We start from the raw sequence: 18,133 nt of genomic DNA on the forward strand, positions 1-18,133 counted from the left end.
GAAAAGTGACAATGTTAGAGGCAGAGCTGGGATTAGAACTCAGGCAACGGAAGAAGGTAAAGTGACTCACTTAAGGTCAGGGAGAGAGGAGAGGCTCAGATTGCTGACCATGCTTTGGCATGACCTCAGTATTACAGACGTCTGTAATAAGGGCAGGGCATGGAGAGTATCATGGTCTGCGGCAGCCGACCACGAGATAATGAAAGATGTGTGAATGGGCCTTCCTCTTATAGCTCTCAGTTCTTTGGAAGTTATTTGTTTGTTTGTGAATGCGAAGACAGGAAATATTTCTCAGGAACTGGAGGTTGGCTTCAGACCCCACGATGATATCGAATAGAAGTGACGCTGGGGACAGGGGGATATCCAGATGTTTCATGTCTGGGGGTAACTGCCTGTTCTGGCATCATCAGGAGTAGGAATGGGGGTAGACCAGCCGCCCCCTCCCAAAATACAGTCACGTTCCAGATGGTGCTGTGTTCTGGAGTACAGCCCTTGTCCAGCTATGAGCACATCCTAGCCTTCCCACCCATCGGGCTAGGAGTTCCTGTCCGACCCTTAGTCAGCCACTTCCTGGCAGTGCTCTCATGATCCTTCCTTCCTTCCTCCATCCCTTCTCCTTTCTCACTGCTTACAACCTACAGGCAGGGAAGGCACAGAGCAGTATTACTGTGACCATGGCTTGCACTGAGCCACCCCTGGAGAAGGCTGTGCCTGTAACATACAGGCAGGGACGGCACAGAGCAGTATTACTGTGACCATGGCTTGCACTGAGCCACCCCTGGAGAAGGCTGTGCCTGTAACATACAGGCAGGGACGGCACAGAGCAGTATTACTGTCACCATGGCTTGCACTGAGCCACCCCTGGAGAAGGCTGTGCCTGTAACATACAGGCAGGGAAGGCACAGAGCAGTATTACTGTGACCATGGCTTGCACTGAGCCACCCCTGGAGAAGGCTGTGCCTGTAACATACAGGCAGGGAAGGCACAGAGCAGTATTACTGTGACCATGGCTTGCACTGAGCCACCCCTGGAGAAGGCTGTGCCTGTAACATACAGGCAGGGACGGCACAGAGCAGTATTACTGTGACCATGGCTTGCACTGAGCCACCCCTGGAGAAGGCTGTGCCTGTAACATACAGGCAGGGACGGCACAGAGCAGTATTACTGTGACCATGGCTTGCACTGAGCCACCCCTGGAGAAGGCTGTGCCTGTAACATACAGGCAGGGACGGCACAGAGCAGTATTACTGTGACCATGGCTTGCACTGAGCCACCCCTGGAGAAGGCTGTGCCTGTAACATACAGGCAGGGACGGCACAGAGCAGTATTACTGTGACCATGGCTTGCACTGAGCCACCCCTGGAGAAGGCTGTGCCTGTAACATACAGGCAGGGACGGCACAGAGCAGTATTACTGTGACCATGGCTTGCACTGAGCCACCCCTGGAGAAGGCTGTGCCTGTAACATACAGGCAGGGACGGCACAGAGCAGTATTACTGTGACCATGGCTTGCACTGAGCCACCCCTGGAGAAGGCTGTGCCTGTAACATACAGGCAGGGACGGCACAGAGCAGTATTACTGTGAGCATGGCTTGCACTGAGCCACCCCTGGAGAAGGCTGTGCCTGTAACATACAGGCAGGGAAGGCACAGAGCAGTATTACTGTGAGCATGGCTTGCACTGAGCCACCCCTGGAGAAGGCTGTGCCTGTAACATACAGGCAGGGACGGCACAGAGCAGTATTACTGTGACCATGGCTTGCACTGAGCCACCCCTGGAGAAGGCTGTGCCTGTAACCTACAGGCAGGGACGGCACAGAGCAGTATTACTGTGACCATGGCTTGCACTGAGCCACCCCTGGAGAAGGCTGTGCCTGTAACATACAGGCAGGGACGGCACAGAGCAGTATTACTGTGACCATGGCTTGCACTGAGCCACCCCTGGAGAAGGCTGTGCCTGTAACATACAGGCAGGGATGGCACAGAGCAGTATTACTGTGACCATGGCTTGCACTGAGCCACCCCTGGAGAAGGCTGTGCCTGTAACATACAGGCAGGGACGGCACAGAGCAGTATTACTGTGACCATGGCTTGCACTGAGCCACCCCTGGAGAAGGCTGTGCCTGTAACCTACAGGCAGGGAAGGCACAGAGCAGTATTACTGTGACCATGGCTTGCACTGAGCCACCCCTGGAGAAGGCTGTGCCTGTAACATACAGGCAGGGAAGGCACAGAGCAGTATTACTGTGACCATGGCTTGCACTGAGCCACCCCTGGAGAAGGCTGTGCCTGTAACATACAGGCAGGGACGGCACAGAGCAGTATTACTGTGACCATGGCTTGCACTGAGCCACCCCTGGAGAAGGCTGTGCCTGTAACATACAGGCAGGGACGGCACAGAGCAGTATTACTGTGACCATGGCTTGCACTGAGCCACCCCTGGAGAAGGCTGTGCCTGTAACATACAGGCAGGGACGGCACAGAGCAGTATTACTGTGACCATGGCTTGCACTGAGCCACCCCTGGAGAAGGCTGTGCCTGTAACATACAGGCAGGGATGGCACAGAGCAGTATTACTGTGACCATGGCTTGCACTGAGCCACCCCTGGAGAAGGCTGTGCCTGTAACCTACAGGCAGGGAAGGCACAGAGCAGTATTACTGTGACCATGGCTTGCACTGAGCCACCCCTGGAGAAGGCTGTGCCTGTAACATACAGGCAGGGACGGCACAGAGCAGTATTACTGTGACCATGGCTTGCACTGAGCCACCCCTGGAGAAGGCTGTGCCTGTAACATACAGGCAGGGATGGCACAGAGCAGTATTACTGTGACCATGGCTTGCACTGAGCCACCCCTGGAGAAGGCTGTGCCTGTAACATACAGGCAGGGATGGCACAGAGCAGTATTACTGTGACCATGGCTTGCACTGAGCCACCCCTGGAGAAGGCTGTGCCTGTAACCTACAGGCAGGGAAGGCACAGAGCAGTATTACTGTGACCATGGCTTGCACTGAGCCACCCCTGGAGAAGGCTGTGCCTGTAACCTACAGGCAGGGACGGCACAGAGCAGTATTACTGTGACCATGGCTTGCACTGAGCCACCCCTGGAGAAGGCTGTGCCTGTAACATACAGGCAGGGACGGCACAGAGCAGTATTACTGTGACCATGGCTTGCACTGAGCCACCCCTGGAGAAGGCTGTGCCTGTAACATACAGGCAGGGATGGCACAGAGCAGTATTACTGTGACCATGGCTTGCACTGAGCCACCCCTGGAGAAGGCTGTGCCTGTAACATACAGGCAGGGATGGCACAGAGCAGTATTACTGTGACCATGGCTTGCACTGAGCCACCCCTGGAGAAGGCTGTGCCTGTAACATACAGGCAGGGAAGGCACAGAGCAGTATTACTGTGACCATGGCTTGCACTGAGCCACCCCTGGAGAAGGCTGTGCCTGTAACATACAGGCAGGGAAGGCACAGAGCAGTATTACTGTGACCATGGCTTGCACTGAGCCACCCCTGGAGAAGGCTGTGCCTGTAACATACAGGCAGGGACGGCACAGAGCAGTATTACTGTGACCATGGCTTGCACTGAGCCACCCCTGGAGAAGGCTGTGCCTGTAACATACAGGCAGGGACGGCACAGAGCAGTATTACTGTGACCATGGCTTGCACTGAGCCACCCCTGGAGAAGGCTGTGCCTGTAACATACAGGCAGGGACGGCACAGAGCAGTATTACTGTGACCATGGCTTGCACTGAGCCACCCCTGGAGAAGGCTGTGCCTGTAACATACAGGCAGGGACGGCACAGAGCAGTATTACTGTGACCATGGCTTGCACTGAGCCACCCCTGGAGAAGGCTGTGCCTGTAACATAGAGGCAGGGATGGCACAGAGCAGTATTACTGTGACCATGGCTTGCACTGAGCCACCCCTGGAGAAGGCTGTGCCTGTAACATACAGGCAGGGAAGGCACAGAGCAGTATTACTGTGACCATGGCTTGCACTGAGCCACCCCTGGAGAAGGCTGTGCCTGTAACATACAGGCAGGGACGGCACAGAGCAGTATTACTGTGACCATGGCTTGCACTGAGCCACCCCTGGAGAAGGCTGTGCCTGTAACATACAGGCAGGGATGGCACAGAGCAGTATTACTGTGACCATGGCTTGCACTGAGCCACCCCTGGAGAAGGCTGTGCCTGTAACATACAGGCAGGGAAGGCACAGAGCAGTATTACTGTGACCATGGCTTGCACTGAGCCACCCCTGGAGAAGGCTGTGCCTGTAACCTACAGGCAGGGAAGGCACAGAGCAGTATTACTGTGACCATGGCTTGCACTGAGCCACCCCTGGAGAAGGCTGTGCCTGTAACATACAGGCAGGGAAGGCACAGAGCAGTATTACTGTGACCATGGCTTGCACTGAGCCACCCCTGGAGAAGGCTGTGCCTGTAACATACAGGCAGGGAAGGCACAGAGCAGTATTACTGTGACCATGGCTTGCACTGAGCCACCCCTGGAGAAGGCTGTGCCTGTAACATACAGGCAGGGACGGCACAGAGCAGTATTACTGTGACCATGGCTTGCACTGAGCCACCCCTGGAGAAGGCTGTGCCTGTAACATACAGGCAGGGACGGCACAGAGCAGTATTACTGTGACCATGGCTTGCACTGAGCCACCCCTGGAGAAGGCTGTGCCTGTAACATACAGGCAGGGAAGGCACAGAGCAGTATTACTGTGACCATGGCTTGCACTGAGCCACCCCTGGAGAAGGCTGTGCCTGTAACATACAGGCAGGGAAGGCACAGAGCAGTATTACTGTGACCATGGCTTGCACTGAGCCACCCCTCATGAGAGGCTTCGAAGAAAACTAAAAAGTCATGGGATAGGAGGCGATGTCCTTTCGTGGATTACAAACTGGTTAAAAGACAGGAAACAGAGAGTAGGATTAAATGGTCAATTTTCTCAGTGGAAAAGGGTAAACAGTGGAGTGCCTCAGGGATCTGTACTTGTGGACCGGTGCTTTTCAGTTTATATATAAAAGATCTGGAAAGGAATACGACGAGTGAGGTTATCAAATTTGCGGATGATACAAAATTATTCAGAGTAGTTAAATCACAAGTGGATTGTGATACATTACAGGAGGACCTTGCAAGACTGGAAGATTGGGCATCCAAATGGCAGATGAAATTTAATGTGGATAAGTGCAAGGTGATGCATATAGGGAAATATAATTCATGCTGTAGTTACACGATGTTAGGTTCCATATTAGGAGCTACCACCCAGGAAAGATCTAGGCATCATAGTGGATAACACATTGAAATCGTCGGCTCAGTGTGCTGCAGCAGTCAAAAAAGCAAACAGAATGTTAGGAATTATTAGGAAGGGAATGGTTAATAGAACGGAAAATGTCATAATGCTTCTATATCGCTCCATGGTGAGACCGCACCTTGAATACTGGGTACAATTCTGGTCGCTGCATCTCAAAAAAGATATAATTGCGATGGAGAAGGTACAGAGAAGGGCAACCAAAATGATAAAGGGGATGGAACAGCTCCCCTATGAGGAAAGACTAAAGAGGTTAGGGCTGTTCAGCTTGGAGAAGAGACGGCTGAGGGGGGATATGATAGAGGTCTTTAAGATCATGAGAGGTCTAGAACAGGTAGATGTGAATTGGTTATTTACTCTTTCGGATAGTAGAAAGACTAGGGGGCACTCCATGAAGTTAGCATGGGGCACATTTAAAACTAATCGGAGAAAGTTCTTTTTTACTCAACACACAATTAAACTCTGGAATTTGTTGCCAGAGGATGTGGTTAGTGCAGTTAGTATAGCTGGGTTTAAAAAAGGATTGGATAAGTTCTTGGAGGAGAAGTCCATTACCTGCTATTAAGTTCACTTAGAGAATAGCCACTGCCATTAGCAATGGTTACATGGAATAGACTTAGTTTTTGGGTACTTGCCAGGTTCTTATGGCCTGGATTGGCCACTGTTGGAAACAGGATGCTGGGCTTGATGGACCCTTGGTCTGACCCAGCATGAAGGACCCAGACCCCAGAGGCCATAGGACTGCACAGTGCAGACAATTGGCCTCTGAGCCAAAGTGGAAAACTGCAAAAGAAATATTAAAAGATCTTCTTTTCTTTCAGAGACAGAGGGATTTAATGAATCATGGGGGTGAGCAAACCTCTCCAACTTCACTCCTATATTTGAGCTTTTATCTCAGTTCCTAATTCCTAAAGAAAAAAGTGGAAAATCCCAGCAAATTGAAATAAAACCGAATTCCGCAGAAAGCAGTTTCTCTCTCTCTCTCTCTCACCAGCAGAACTTCCTCAGTTCAGTTTTCTTTCTTCATGAGGGTGGGGGGTGGGGTGCTTTCATCCCCCAGGACAGTTATTAAACTTTCACATCTGGATGGAGAAAGGTGGGCAGGATTCCCAGGTGTTTAATAAAGGTAGGCAGCATCCTGCCCGTCCCTAAACTATGCTCAACGCTGGAGTATTGCACCAACATAAAAATATATCGAAATATAAAAGAGAATTACAGCCAAACGTCTCTGACAGAATGTAAAACACAAATAGTGTACAACGCAGGATATTATAGGGCTCCCGGAGGGTGCTTTCTCCACCGTAGCCTATCTGCCCAGGGGAGTTTGCCTCCATAGCACTTACAGCTTCATCCTCTAGTTCCAGTCGTTGGCTCCAGCACATCTGTCCTACTCTTCTTCCCTTGGACAACTGAGCTGGATAGACTGTGAGCCATCAGGGGGTCACTCTCTTTTCCCAGGTTTTCCATCGTGAGAACCCCCCCCCCCCCCCCGTGATGCTCCTCGTGGCCTGGAAGCAGGTGTTCCCCCTCCGGCTCATGACTTCTCTGAATCCAGATGTGCCAGAAGGCTCAGCGGTGCCTCCAGCCTGGCCTGCTAGCAGATCGATCTCGCCCACTTCTTGGTGTGGGACAGTAAAATGATTCCAGTTGATTGCACCTTCTATTTGCCTCTTTACCAGGGTTGCATTAAGAGCTTGGCACCCGCCCATAGGCAGGATGGGAGAGAAAGCGAGGTGAGGTCAGGGGGGAGGGGTTGGCAGAGTGTCACAGTGGCGCCCCCTTTGAAAAAACAGCAGTGTTGAGACCTAAAGCAAGTAGAGATGAACTTTGACCCGGGTGCTTGTTGCCTACCCTAACCTTACTAATGAGAAGCCCCTGCTGACGTCCTCTCCAGCAGAGGTTTCTGCCTCTCCAGCGCCCGTCACTAAGCTGCAGGAGGGGACAAATCTTTCAAGCCCCGCCCATCATGTGACAGCGGCACAGGCCCGGCAGCAGCATTTTGGAAATTGGTGGCAACTGGCCCAGAGGTGACTCCGGAGATACTACTGAAAGGTCTGGGGGGTGGGGAGGTTGGATTGGGGGAGGGGTTTGGGAAGGGGGCAGAGTGCGTGAATTACAATACAATTTTTTTTTTTAATTTTTAGACCTTTGAGCCACCTCCACCAGTGGGGGGGGGCTGGGCAGGGGTCTACCCAGACCCCTTGGGGAGTTTTATACGCTGGCAGGGGTGTTTTGGGCTGCTGCTGTCCCTTTAATTGTCAGTGCCAGAGTTGTAACTAATATTTTGGGAATGAGCATAGCTTGCATTATTTTTGGCAAGCTGTGTTAGTTCATTTGCATAGGATTAGATAGTCATGAGCTCTTTTGCATGCATTTAAAAATTATGCATGCAAAGCAGCTCATTTAAATAGGAGCAGGGGTTTAGAGGAAATGTGCATTTGCAGCTGAGGCTTGAATGCTGGCTTCCCTGGTTCTCGGCCTTCTGCCTTAGCGCTGGGCCACTGCTCTGCAGATTAGTGGAGGGGAGAGCAGGCGGCTCGCTCCTGGCACAGACTCATTTCATCCTAAGAAAGGAAAGGCATTGTCTCTCTCTAAAACCCGTGCAGACCGAGGTGAAAGTCTCTCTTCAGAAAATGATTTAGCAAACCAGTGAAGAAGATGAATGTTGAGAAATCTGTTGAATAAAACAGTGTCAAAGTTAATAATCATTGCAAAGAGAACTGCATTAGTCAGAGAGGATGAGTCCACACACAGAGAGAGAGACTGCTATAAATGAATGTATAATAGTACTGTACATCTTTGGGAGGCTGGGGAGAAACTGCCACCACAGTGACCCCCGTGGGCACCAGAGATGGGGCTTACCAGCGGCAGACGTTTTGTAAGTAATCTACAGGTCTTATGAATGTGGAGGTCTAATCCAGCAAGGTCTGTGGACTGCTGGCATCTTAACGTTTTAAATAACGTCCCAGTCCTCGAGCACGGCCCCACATCTCCCAGCAATTGCGTGCATGTGTTCACCTTGCACGGACGCTAGCATGACCCCTGACCGCTTAGTCCTGGCCGTTCGTAACGATGCACTGACCCTGCGTCTTACGACTCGCAGCCCCATCAGCTTTCCCAACAACGTGGCCCATCCGGGCCATTACCGGGGAAGGATTTACGTTAACGTGTGCGCACTCCTCGTGCCTTCTTCATATATTCTGACATTTTATTTACCTAAGCAGAGTCACTGCTCAGCGTTTTCCTCCAGCGCTGATGTACTAAATCCTTTAGTGAAAAGCAGTGTTTCCTCACTTTTCTCTCATTGCTTGATGGTCTGGTAGAAGGTCACTCCTCTGTTTTTCCCTGTAGTACGAATGCTGCAGTGCTCTACCGAAAAGATTTCATTGATCCAGAGGTGCGCAAGGGCCGCTGGCAGCATTAAAAAATGTATTTCAATCGCAAGCAGCAAAAAATAGCACCGAGCAGATGGGCACTGCCATGACCTTGATGATTGCTTCTTGCCATAAAACCTTGCAGTTTAATTTCTCTGCTTTCCTTGCAGCTTGAGAAGGGAGACGTGAGCACGCTCAGCCTGCCCCCCAGCACCACCCATGGTGGCTCAGATGGCAATATCAGCCTGGATGTCCCCGAAGGGGCCCCAGACCCTCACCGGACAAAGGCCGCCATAGATCACCTCCATCAGAAGATCCTGAAGATCACGGAGCAGATAAAGGTGGAGCAGGAGGCCCGGGACGACAATGTGGCTGAATACCTGAAGCTGGCCAACAACGCGGACAAGCAGCAGAGCGCCCGCATCAAGCAGGTCTTTGAGAAGAAGAACCAGAAGTCCGCACAGACCATCTCCCACCTGCACAAGAAGCTGGAGCACTATCATCGCAAGCTGCGGGAGATCGAGCAGAACGGCCTCTCCAGGCAGCCCAAGGACGTGCTCAGAGACATGCAGCAGGGCCTGAAGGACGTGGGGGCCAATGTCCGGGCTGGCATCAGTGGCTTCGGTGGCGGGGTGGTGGAGGGTGTGAAGGGGGGCCTCTCAGGACTTTCACAGGTCACCCACACGGCTGTGGTATCCAAGCCACGGGAATTTGCCAGCTTAATCAGGAACAAGTTTGGGAGTGCTGACAACATTGCCCACATGAAGGAGACCCTGGAGGACCCCCACCCAGAAGAGGCCTCACGGACCTTAAGTGGGAGTGCCACCCTGGTGTCCAGCCCCAAGTATGGCAGTGATGATGAGTGCTCCAGTGCTACATCTGGGTCAGCAGGGGGCAGCAACTCGGGGGCAGGGCCTGTGGGGATGGGCAGCCCCAAGTCAAACACCTTGGACAGTCACCACAATAACTTTGACACGATCTTGGAGGAGCTTCGGGAGATTAAGGACAGCCAGGCTCATTTGGATGACTCCATGGAAGACCTGAAGACCCAGCTGCAGCGAGACTATACCTACATGACGCAGTGTCTGCAGGAGGAGCGATACAGGTAAGGCGGGCCTGGAGGTGGTCAAGCAGCGCTGTATGAAGGCTGCACCAGACTGATGTCACAGCTCTGCATGCTTTGAAGGAAAAAACCTTGAAAAATGACTCTGCTTTCCTCCCTGCTGGGGAGCCACAGTGCAGCCAGGAAGACCCTAACCTGCTTCTGTACCAACACAGAGCTCCTGCGCTTTGTCTGGACGCTTGGTTAGGACTCTTCCTCCTCATGCATGTGGTCTTTGCAAAACGTAAGAAGTGCACATTTGCCAAAAGATAGTGTTTTGAAGGAAAAGGGGACAACTCGGTCAACGTAAGAACCAAACAAAAGTCTGTCCAGCCACGCCCTCCTGTGTCAGGTGGTCAGCAGAGAGCGGAGGATGCTCCTCTTCCTGCGGACAGGGCATGTGGGACTGGGAGATTGCTCATGAAAGCAGAGAGGGGCTAAGTGCTGCCAAAATTATAGGAAAAAGGGTCTCCTGTGATTTTGCAGGTATCTCATGCACTGACGACCCCCTGTGTCTTCTCTCACCCTCCCTGCAGGTACGAGCGCCTGGAGGAGCAGCTGAATGACCTGACGGAGCTGCACCAGAATGAAATGACCAATTTGAAGCAAGAGCTGGCCAGCATGGAGGAGAAAGTAGCCTACCAGTCCTATGAGCGAGCCCGCGACATCCAGGTACGGGCACCCAGTGATCCCCAGCCCAGGAGGGTGGGGAGGGCAAGCCAACCAGCATCTGTCTTCACCCCTTCTCTCATTCATATTCCTCCCCCGCCCGCCCACCATTATCTCCGAGTCCCGGACATCTCCATATCTCCTGTCATCTCCTTAAAGCTGACTGAACCCCCGAGTCCCATTCCCCACCTGCTGCATCACCCCCAGATCTTTCAGTCTCACTTTTCCTCTGCTCTCCACCCCTTCCCCACCAATCTCCCCCATTCCTCTCTCTCCTTTCTCCCTCCTTTTCCTGAGGAGCTCCGCTGACTTTCCGTCCTTTGACCCGGCCTTTTGATCTGTCTGGGCTGCTCCTGCCCAATGCCAGGCAGGAGGAGCACCAACCTGGACGGGTGGAAGAGAGGGCAGAGGATCGACATGAGGGTACAGCTCCTCCCCTTTGGGCCATGTAAGCTGCCCCGGGGAATTTCTGCCGACGCCTTGCCCAAAGTTAGCTGGACTATGACCCCTGTGGCCCAGCTATGCCTGGGATATTCAGGGATTCCCAAGGATATCCAGTACTGGCACTCAGTGAGACGCAATGAGCCCTGGACATCCAGGTCCCAGCACCCAATGATCCCCAGCCAGTCCTATGAGGAAGCCTGGGGTAGCCAGGGACTGGCACACGGTGACCCTGGCCATATGAATCAGGTGCCAGCCCATGGTGACCCCAGCAGTCCTATGAGGAAGCCTGGGGTAGCCAGGGACTGGCACACGGTGATCCTGGCCAGATGAATCAGGTGCCAGCCCATGGTGACCCCAGCAGTCCTATGAGGAAGCCTGGGGTAGCCAGGGACTGGCACACGGTGACCCTGGCCATATGAATCAGGTGCCAGCCCATGGTGACCCCAGCAGTCCTATGAGGAAGCCTGGGGTAGCCAGGGACTGGCACACGGTGACCCTGGCCATATGAATCAGGTGCCAGCCCATGGTGACCCCAGCAGTCCTATGAGGAAGCCTGGGGTAGCCAGGGACTGGCACACGGTGATCCTGGCCATATGAATCAGGTGCCAGCCCATGGTGACCCCAGCAGTCCTGTGAGGAAGCCAGGGATTCCCAGGGACTGGCACACGGTGATCCTGGCCATATGAATCAGGTGCCAGGCCATGGTGACCCCAGCAGTCCTATGAGGAAGCCTGGGGTAGCCAGGGACTGGCACACGGTGATCCTGGCCAGATGCATTTATTTATTTATTTAACATGTTTCTATACCGCCGTTTGGTGGGAACCGTCACAACGGTTTACATTAAGGCACATAAAAATGAAGCTGACGTATCTTAGGTTACATAGGTGCCATTTGAGGGTCGGTAACACAGTTTGTAAATGATATTAATTGGTAAGTGTAATGAGTCATGTCCAATTCACATTGTAACAGTTTAGGTTATTAGATTACCTCTATCATTGTACTTTCACCCTTTTGCTGAGCTTTAAAAGAATGAAACTTAATCTGATTAAAAATTACACACACATTGATTTTGGTTGTGTGTTTGTTGTTCAGTTGTTTGTACCTGCTTTCCCTTGAGTGCTATTCTCCTTTCTCTTTTTGGTAAGCTCTTTTAAAAAGCCAGGTTTTTAGATTGTTTCTGAAGGTTTTGTTGTTGCTTTGTAGTCTCAGCTCTGTGGGCATGGAGTTCCATAGTATGGGTCCTGCCAAGGACAGAGCTCTCTCTCTTACCTGTGTGAGTCTGATGGAATAGTGAGGAGGGCTTTGTTGGCAGATCTCAGATTCCTATTTGGGACGTGTACACGAAGGGCTGTGTTCAGCCAGTCTGCTTTTTCATTGTGTATTAATTTATGTATGGTGCATAGTGCTTTGTTCAATGGGTAGCCAGTGTAATTCTGCCAGGGTTGCTGTGATGTGGTCTCTTTTGCTTTTGCCGGTTAAGATTCTAGCTGCTGTGTTTTGTAATATCTGTAGTGGTCTTAGTGACATGTATGGTAGGCCTAGCAGGAGGGCGTTACAGTAATCGGTACTTGCAAAGATCAGCGCTTGGAGTACTGATCGGAAGTTGGCGGTTGTTAGAAGAGGTTTAAGTCTTCTCAGCACCATTAGTTTAGCGTATCCTTCCTTTACTTTTAGAGATATGTGTTGTTTTAAGCTTAGTTCTGTGTCAATTATTACGCCTAGGTTCCGTACTTTATCTGCTAACTCTATTTTTTGGTTGTTATTGAGTATAATTGGGTTTTGAACGATCTCCGTGCTTTTTCGTTCTAAATGTATAAATTCTGTTTTCTCAATATTAATTACTAGCTCCATTTGGTTTAGCAGTTCTTTGATGATATCTAGATACATATTTGCTATTTTTAATGTTTTTTCGATTGTCTCGTCAATGGGTAGTATTAACTGGATATCGTCAGCGTATATATAATGTGTGATGCCCAGACCTGCCAGTAGGTGACATAATGGTAAGAGATATATGTTGAATAGTATGGCCGATAGGGCAGAGCCCTGTGGTACTCCTGTTTGAAGGTTTATTTATTTATTTATTTATTTATTTATAGTTTTTTTATACCGATTTTCCTGCATAAAATGCATATCAAACCGGTTTACAATGAAACAGAATAAGCAGGAAGTAAAATTCCTTAGTCTAATACATTTAAACGTCAATAATGAAATAATTTTAAACAAAGCAAAAAGCTAAATAACATTAATAAAAGTTAAATTATTAACATAAACATAAATATAATTATATTAGAAGGACCACAAAGGTTAGCACAAAGGGGAAAAACGCCTGGTGGAATCGCGCCGTTAATCGGGTCGCCGCTGGCTGGTCGATCTGACGTCGGGGGGGGGGGGGGGGGGGGGGGGCGGGTCTTCACATCACTGATTTTCTCTTTTAACATCTCAGTTCATTTTTACTATTTTTTTGTGTCTTTATCTTTTCTGACATTACTTCTTTGATTTGTACTTGAAAATATCTGTTACTTAGATATGATCTAAACCATTTGATAGTTTTGTTACTTAATCCTATTTCATCTAGTCTATGAATCAGGTGCCAGGCCATGGTGACCCCAGCAGTCCTATGAGCAAGCCAGGGATACCCAGGGAGTGGCACACGGTGACCCTGGCCATATGAATCAGGTGCCAAGCCATGGTGACCCCAGCAGTCCTATGAGCAAGCCAGGGATACCCAAGGAGTGGCACACGGTGACCCTGGCCATATGAATCAGGTGCCAGGCCATGGTGACCCCAGCAGTCCTATGAGCAAGCCAGGGATACCCAAGGAGTGGCACACGGTGACCCTGGCCATATGAATCAGGTGCCAGGCCATGGTGACCCCAGCAGTCCTATGAGGAAGCCAGGGATACCCAGGGAGTGGCACACGGTGACCCTGGCCATATGAATCAGGTGCCAGGCCATGGTGACCCCAGCAGTCCTATGAGCAAGCCAGGGATACCCAGGGAGTGGCACACGGTGACCCTGGCCATATGAATCAGGTGCCAGGCCATGGTGACCCCAGCAGTCCTATGAGGAAGCCAGGGATACCCAGGGAGTGGCACACGGTGACCCTGGCCATATGAATCAGGTGCCAGGCCATGGTGACCCCAGCAGTCCTATGAGCAAGCCAGGGATACCCAGGGAGTGGCACACGGTGACCCTGGCCATATGAATCAGGTGCCAGGCCATGGTGACCCCAGCAGTCCTATGAGGAAGCCAGGGATACCCAGGGAGTGGCACACGGTGACCCTGGCCATATGAATCAGGTGCCAGGCCATGGTGACCCCAGCAGTCCTATGAGCAAGCCAGGGATACCCAAGGAGTGGCACACGGTGACCCTGGCCATATGAATCAGGTGCCAGGCCATGGTGACCCCAGCAGTCCTATGAGCAAGCCAGGGATACCCAGGGAGTGGCACACGGTGACCCTGGCCATATGAATCAGGTGCCAGGCCATGGTGACCCCAGCAGTCCTATGAGCAAGCCAGGGATACCCAGGGAGTGGCACACGGTGACCCTGGCCATATGAATCAGGTGCCAGGCCATGGTGACCCCAGCAGTCCTATGAGCAAGCCAGGGATACCCAAGGAGTGGCACACGGTGACCCTGGCCATATGAATCAGGTGCCAGGCCATGGTGACCCCAGCAGTCCTATGAGCAAGCCAGGGATACCCAGGGAGTGGCACACGGTGACCCTGGCCATATGAATCAGGTGCCAGGCCATGGTGACCCCAGCAGTCCTATGAGCAAGCCAGGGATACCCAGGGAGTGGCACACGGTGACCCTGGCCATATGAATCAGGTGCCAGGCCATGGTGACCCCAGCAGTCCTATGAGCAAGCCAGGGATACCCAGGGAGTGGCACACGGTGACCCTGGCCATATGAATCAGGTGCCAGGCCATGGTGACCCCAGCAGTCCTATGAGCAAGCCAGGGATACCCAGGGAGTGGCACACGGTGACCCTGGCCATATGAATCAGGTGCCAGGCCATGGTGACCCCAGCAGTCCTATGAGCAAGCCAGGGATACCCAGGGAGTGGCACACGGTGACCCTGGCCATATGAATCAGGTGCCAGGCCATGGTGACCCCAGCAGTCCTATGAGCAAGCCAGGGATACCCAGGGAGTGGCACACGGTGACCCTGGCCATATGAATCAGGTGCCAGGCCATGGTGACCCCAGCAGTCCTATGAGCAAGCCAGGGATACCCAGGGAGTGGCACACGGTGACCCTGGCCATATGAATCAGGTGCCAGGCCATGGTGACCCCAGCAGTCCTATGAGGAAGCCAGGGATACCCAGGGAGTGGCACACGGTGACCCTGGCCATATGAATCAGGTGCCAGGCCATGGTGACCCCAGCAGTCCTATGAGCAAGCCAGGGATACCCAGGGAGTGGCACACGGTGACTGTCCAGGCTGGTATTCGGGCATCAGAAGGCACGTGGAGGACTTAGTGCCTGGGGGTAATGCTTTTCCACCTGCTTGTGCCCCCAGGAAGCGGTGGAGTCCTGCCTGACCCGCATCACCAAGCTTGAGCTCCAACAGCAGCAGCAGCAAGTGGTGCAACTGGAGGGGGTGGAGAACGCCAACGCCCGGGCGCTGCTGGGCAAGTTCATCAATGTCCTGCTGGCCCTGATGGCCGTCCTGCTGGTCTTCGTATCCACCATCGCCAACTTCGTCACGCCGCTGATGAAGACGCGGTCTCGGCTGCTGGGCTCCCTCCTGCTGCTCCTCTTGCTTGCCTTTCTCTGGAGGCACTGGGACACCATCTCCTACCTGCTGGACCAGGGTCTGCTTCCCGGCTGACGGGCGGGAGGGGGGCTTTGCTGCCTGCGGTTCTCCCTCCCTCCCCTTGCTTGGGATCAGTGTTCACGAGGGGCCTAGAACCCGTCCTCATCCCTGGAAGCCGAACTCTTTTCTCATCCGTAGATTGATTTATGTTCAGTTTTATTCCATTCAGATTATTTCTGGTGGTGGCTTTTTGTGTGGGGGAGGGGTGGTTGGACGACATCTGCAATTTCAGATTTTTGGAGGAGAATTTTCGTCTTTGCAGTTTCCTGCGGGACAGAGAGTGGCCGAGTAACAGGCTAAAAGCGAGAACTGACCCAGAAAACTGCTTGCCGCCGGCCCTGCAATGATTGCCACTGGCTGGCAGCCCCTTTCAGGAGCCTGGGAGGTGCATTCTGAAGTAGCTTTCATTTTTTTTTTTTGGGGTTTTTTTTTCAGAGATGCTCCTCACTGCCCAGCAGCAAAGCTGCAATCTACAAAATCCTCTTTCATTCTTATTCCTGAGTCTCCTGTACTTTGTCTTGCGTTGCCTTTCTCCAGTAAGAGGCCCTGCACAGGCCCCTGCTTTTAAAATCTCTCCTTCAGTGGTGCCTGCTGCCACCTGCCCGGGTGTGAGCAGGAGAGAGAGATCCTCATCATTTCTACCTTTTAACTTCCTGCTACGTTAGTGAGAGATCTTCCATGCTCCTGGTGCGGCTGTGGTTGCAGTCTGACTCTTTTTTTGGTACCTGGGCGTGATTTCCTTTGCAAACCGGTGCAACAAGATCTGTACCGTGCAGCCTGACTGTTTTGGAAAGGAGACGTTACAAACAAGTCCAGAAGTTTTTCAAATATTTATCAAATGAGGTAATTAATTCTCTACTGCAGAAGCTTCCTGGTGTTTGTTCATTTTCTGTAAGAAATTAAATTAAACTTGTTAGAACTAATGAGAAAGTTAGTGATAGGGAGGCGGAGGTCGATTTTGAAGCCATGGACACAGTGACATCATGCAGCGCCAATGACATCATAGAACCTACTCTGGGAGGCCTGCAAGCCTCGTAAAGCCACGGTGCCAGCTGCAGCCTCCAGAGCAGCAGATTCTCTCTTGGGTCTGCTCCTTTTTCTTAATATATCTGTTAGTTTTATGTGTGCCCACCTCTCTATTTCTAGTCATAGCCCCTAGCTTTAATAATCTCCACACCACAGCTGTCTTTGCTGTATTCAGATGCTACGTATGTTACTGTGAGGCTTCAGTGGGGGGACGGAATGAGAAGGTGCACCCATGGGTTCTGATGATGATCAGCTCAGTCGCACCCTGATTTCCTTCACTTCCCAGCAATGGGTTTTCAGGAGGTCTTTCCCCTCAGCATGGAAATGAAGGAGTTGCCTGATAATTGTGTGTATGTTAGCTAAGGCTGGAATTATCTTCATTCACAGCCCCCACCCCAGCAGGACAGAACTGAAGAAACCTTTTCCCAGCTTGTGGTGTTGGAAGGTCACATTCCTCTCCTGTGGGTGGGGTGGGTGTGAGGCCTTATTTACTTGTGTTTCTGTTTAAGACTTTTATTTATAATAAATGTAGGAAGGACAGGTGAGCTCATGCTGCAGCCCGTCCCTTCGGGTGCGTGTTGCGGGGGATACACAGCTGGAGGCTGCGCCAGGATTCAGGACTGGTGCCACCTCAGGTCCTGCTTGCCAGGCCCAGCCTGACCCCCGCTGGGGCCACTTCAGGGGGCTCCTGGTGGAGCTGAGTTGCGCTTTGTGAGAAGGCAGCAGGGACTGATCTGCAGCTTTCCACTGATGGGGGGAGCGTGTGCGTGTGCGTGCGTGTGCGTGTGCAGAGTTTCTCTGCTGCCTCTGATTTTTTTCAGTGCAAAGTATAATTGATTTCTCTTTATTTATATGATAGGATTTGCAGAAACTGTTTAGGACCTTGCAATGCACGCTGTCTTACTTTCTGTATCTGCAGACCGGGTTTTATTTATTTATTTATTTATTTATTTATTTATCTATCTATCAGGAGAGAATGATGAAAGGGTGTTTGCTGCCAGCCAGGGACAGGCAATGTCATTAATATCAGGAAGATAATAAACTTGACAAGTTTGAGATCTCTAGGACTGACGTCTCCCTTGTGTTTATTTTTGTGACTCTCAGCAGTGGCTGTGACCTTACAGAGAGGGGGTCATGGTCCAACATGTGCCCGGATGCAATAGCAAAGACTGGACACTGAGCAACGGGGCATGTGAGGGACCTGTTCATGCACAAACCGATACCACCAACGGGGCTTATAAATATATTAAATAAACAGATATTTATTTGTTTAAAGGTCTTTATGAATTGCTCAAAGAGATGGACAATATTTTGAGATCATTGCTGGACAGTAATTTTGATGTGGGGGGGGTATTAAATGATGGCAGAAAA

At 51.6% G+C, this 18,133-nt stretch overlaps 1 protein-coding gene across 3 annotated transcripts in view; it reads left to right on the top strand.

The window, feature by feature from the left end:
• The window catches only part of TMCC2 (transmembrane and coiled-coil domain family 2), a 46,124-nt gene extending 28,298 nt beyond the window's left edge, over positions 1–17,826 (top strand). For all 3 annotated transcript variants that reach the window (XM_029573862.1, XM_029573863.1, XM_029573864.1), the window contains 3 exons: positions 8,871–9,805; positions 10,339–10,474; positions 15,440–17,826. In XM_029573862.1, the coding sequence (XP_029429722.1) occupies positions 8,871–9,805; positions 10,339–10,474; positions 15,440–15,751 (1,383 nt within the window). In that variant the 3' untranslated portion in view covers positions 15,752–17,826. The remainder of the gene's footprint in view (positions 1–8,870; positions 9,806–10,338; positions 10,475–15,439) is intronic.
• The last annotated feature ends 307 nt before the right edge of the window (positions 17,827–18,133 follow it).

This window comes from Rhinatrema bivittatum, chromosome 12 (genome assembly GCF_901001135.1).
Source record: "Rhinatrema bivittatum chromosome 12, aRhiBiv1.1, whole genome shotgun sequence".
Classification (NCBI taxonomy): Eukaryota; Metazoa; Chordata; class Amphibia; order Gymnophiona; family Rhinatrematidae; genus Rhinatrema; species Rhinatrema bivittatum.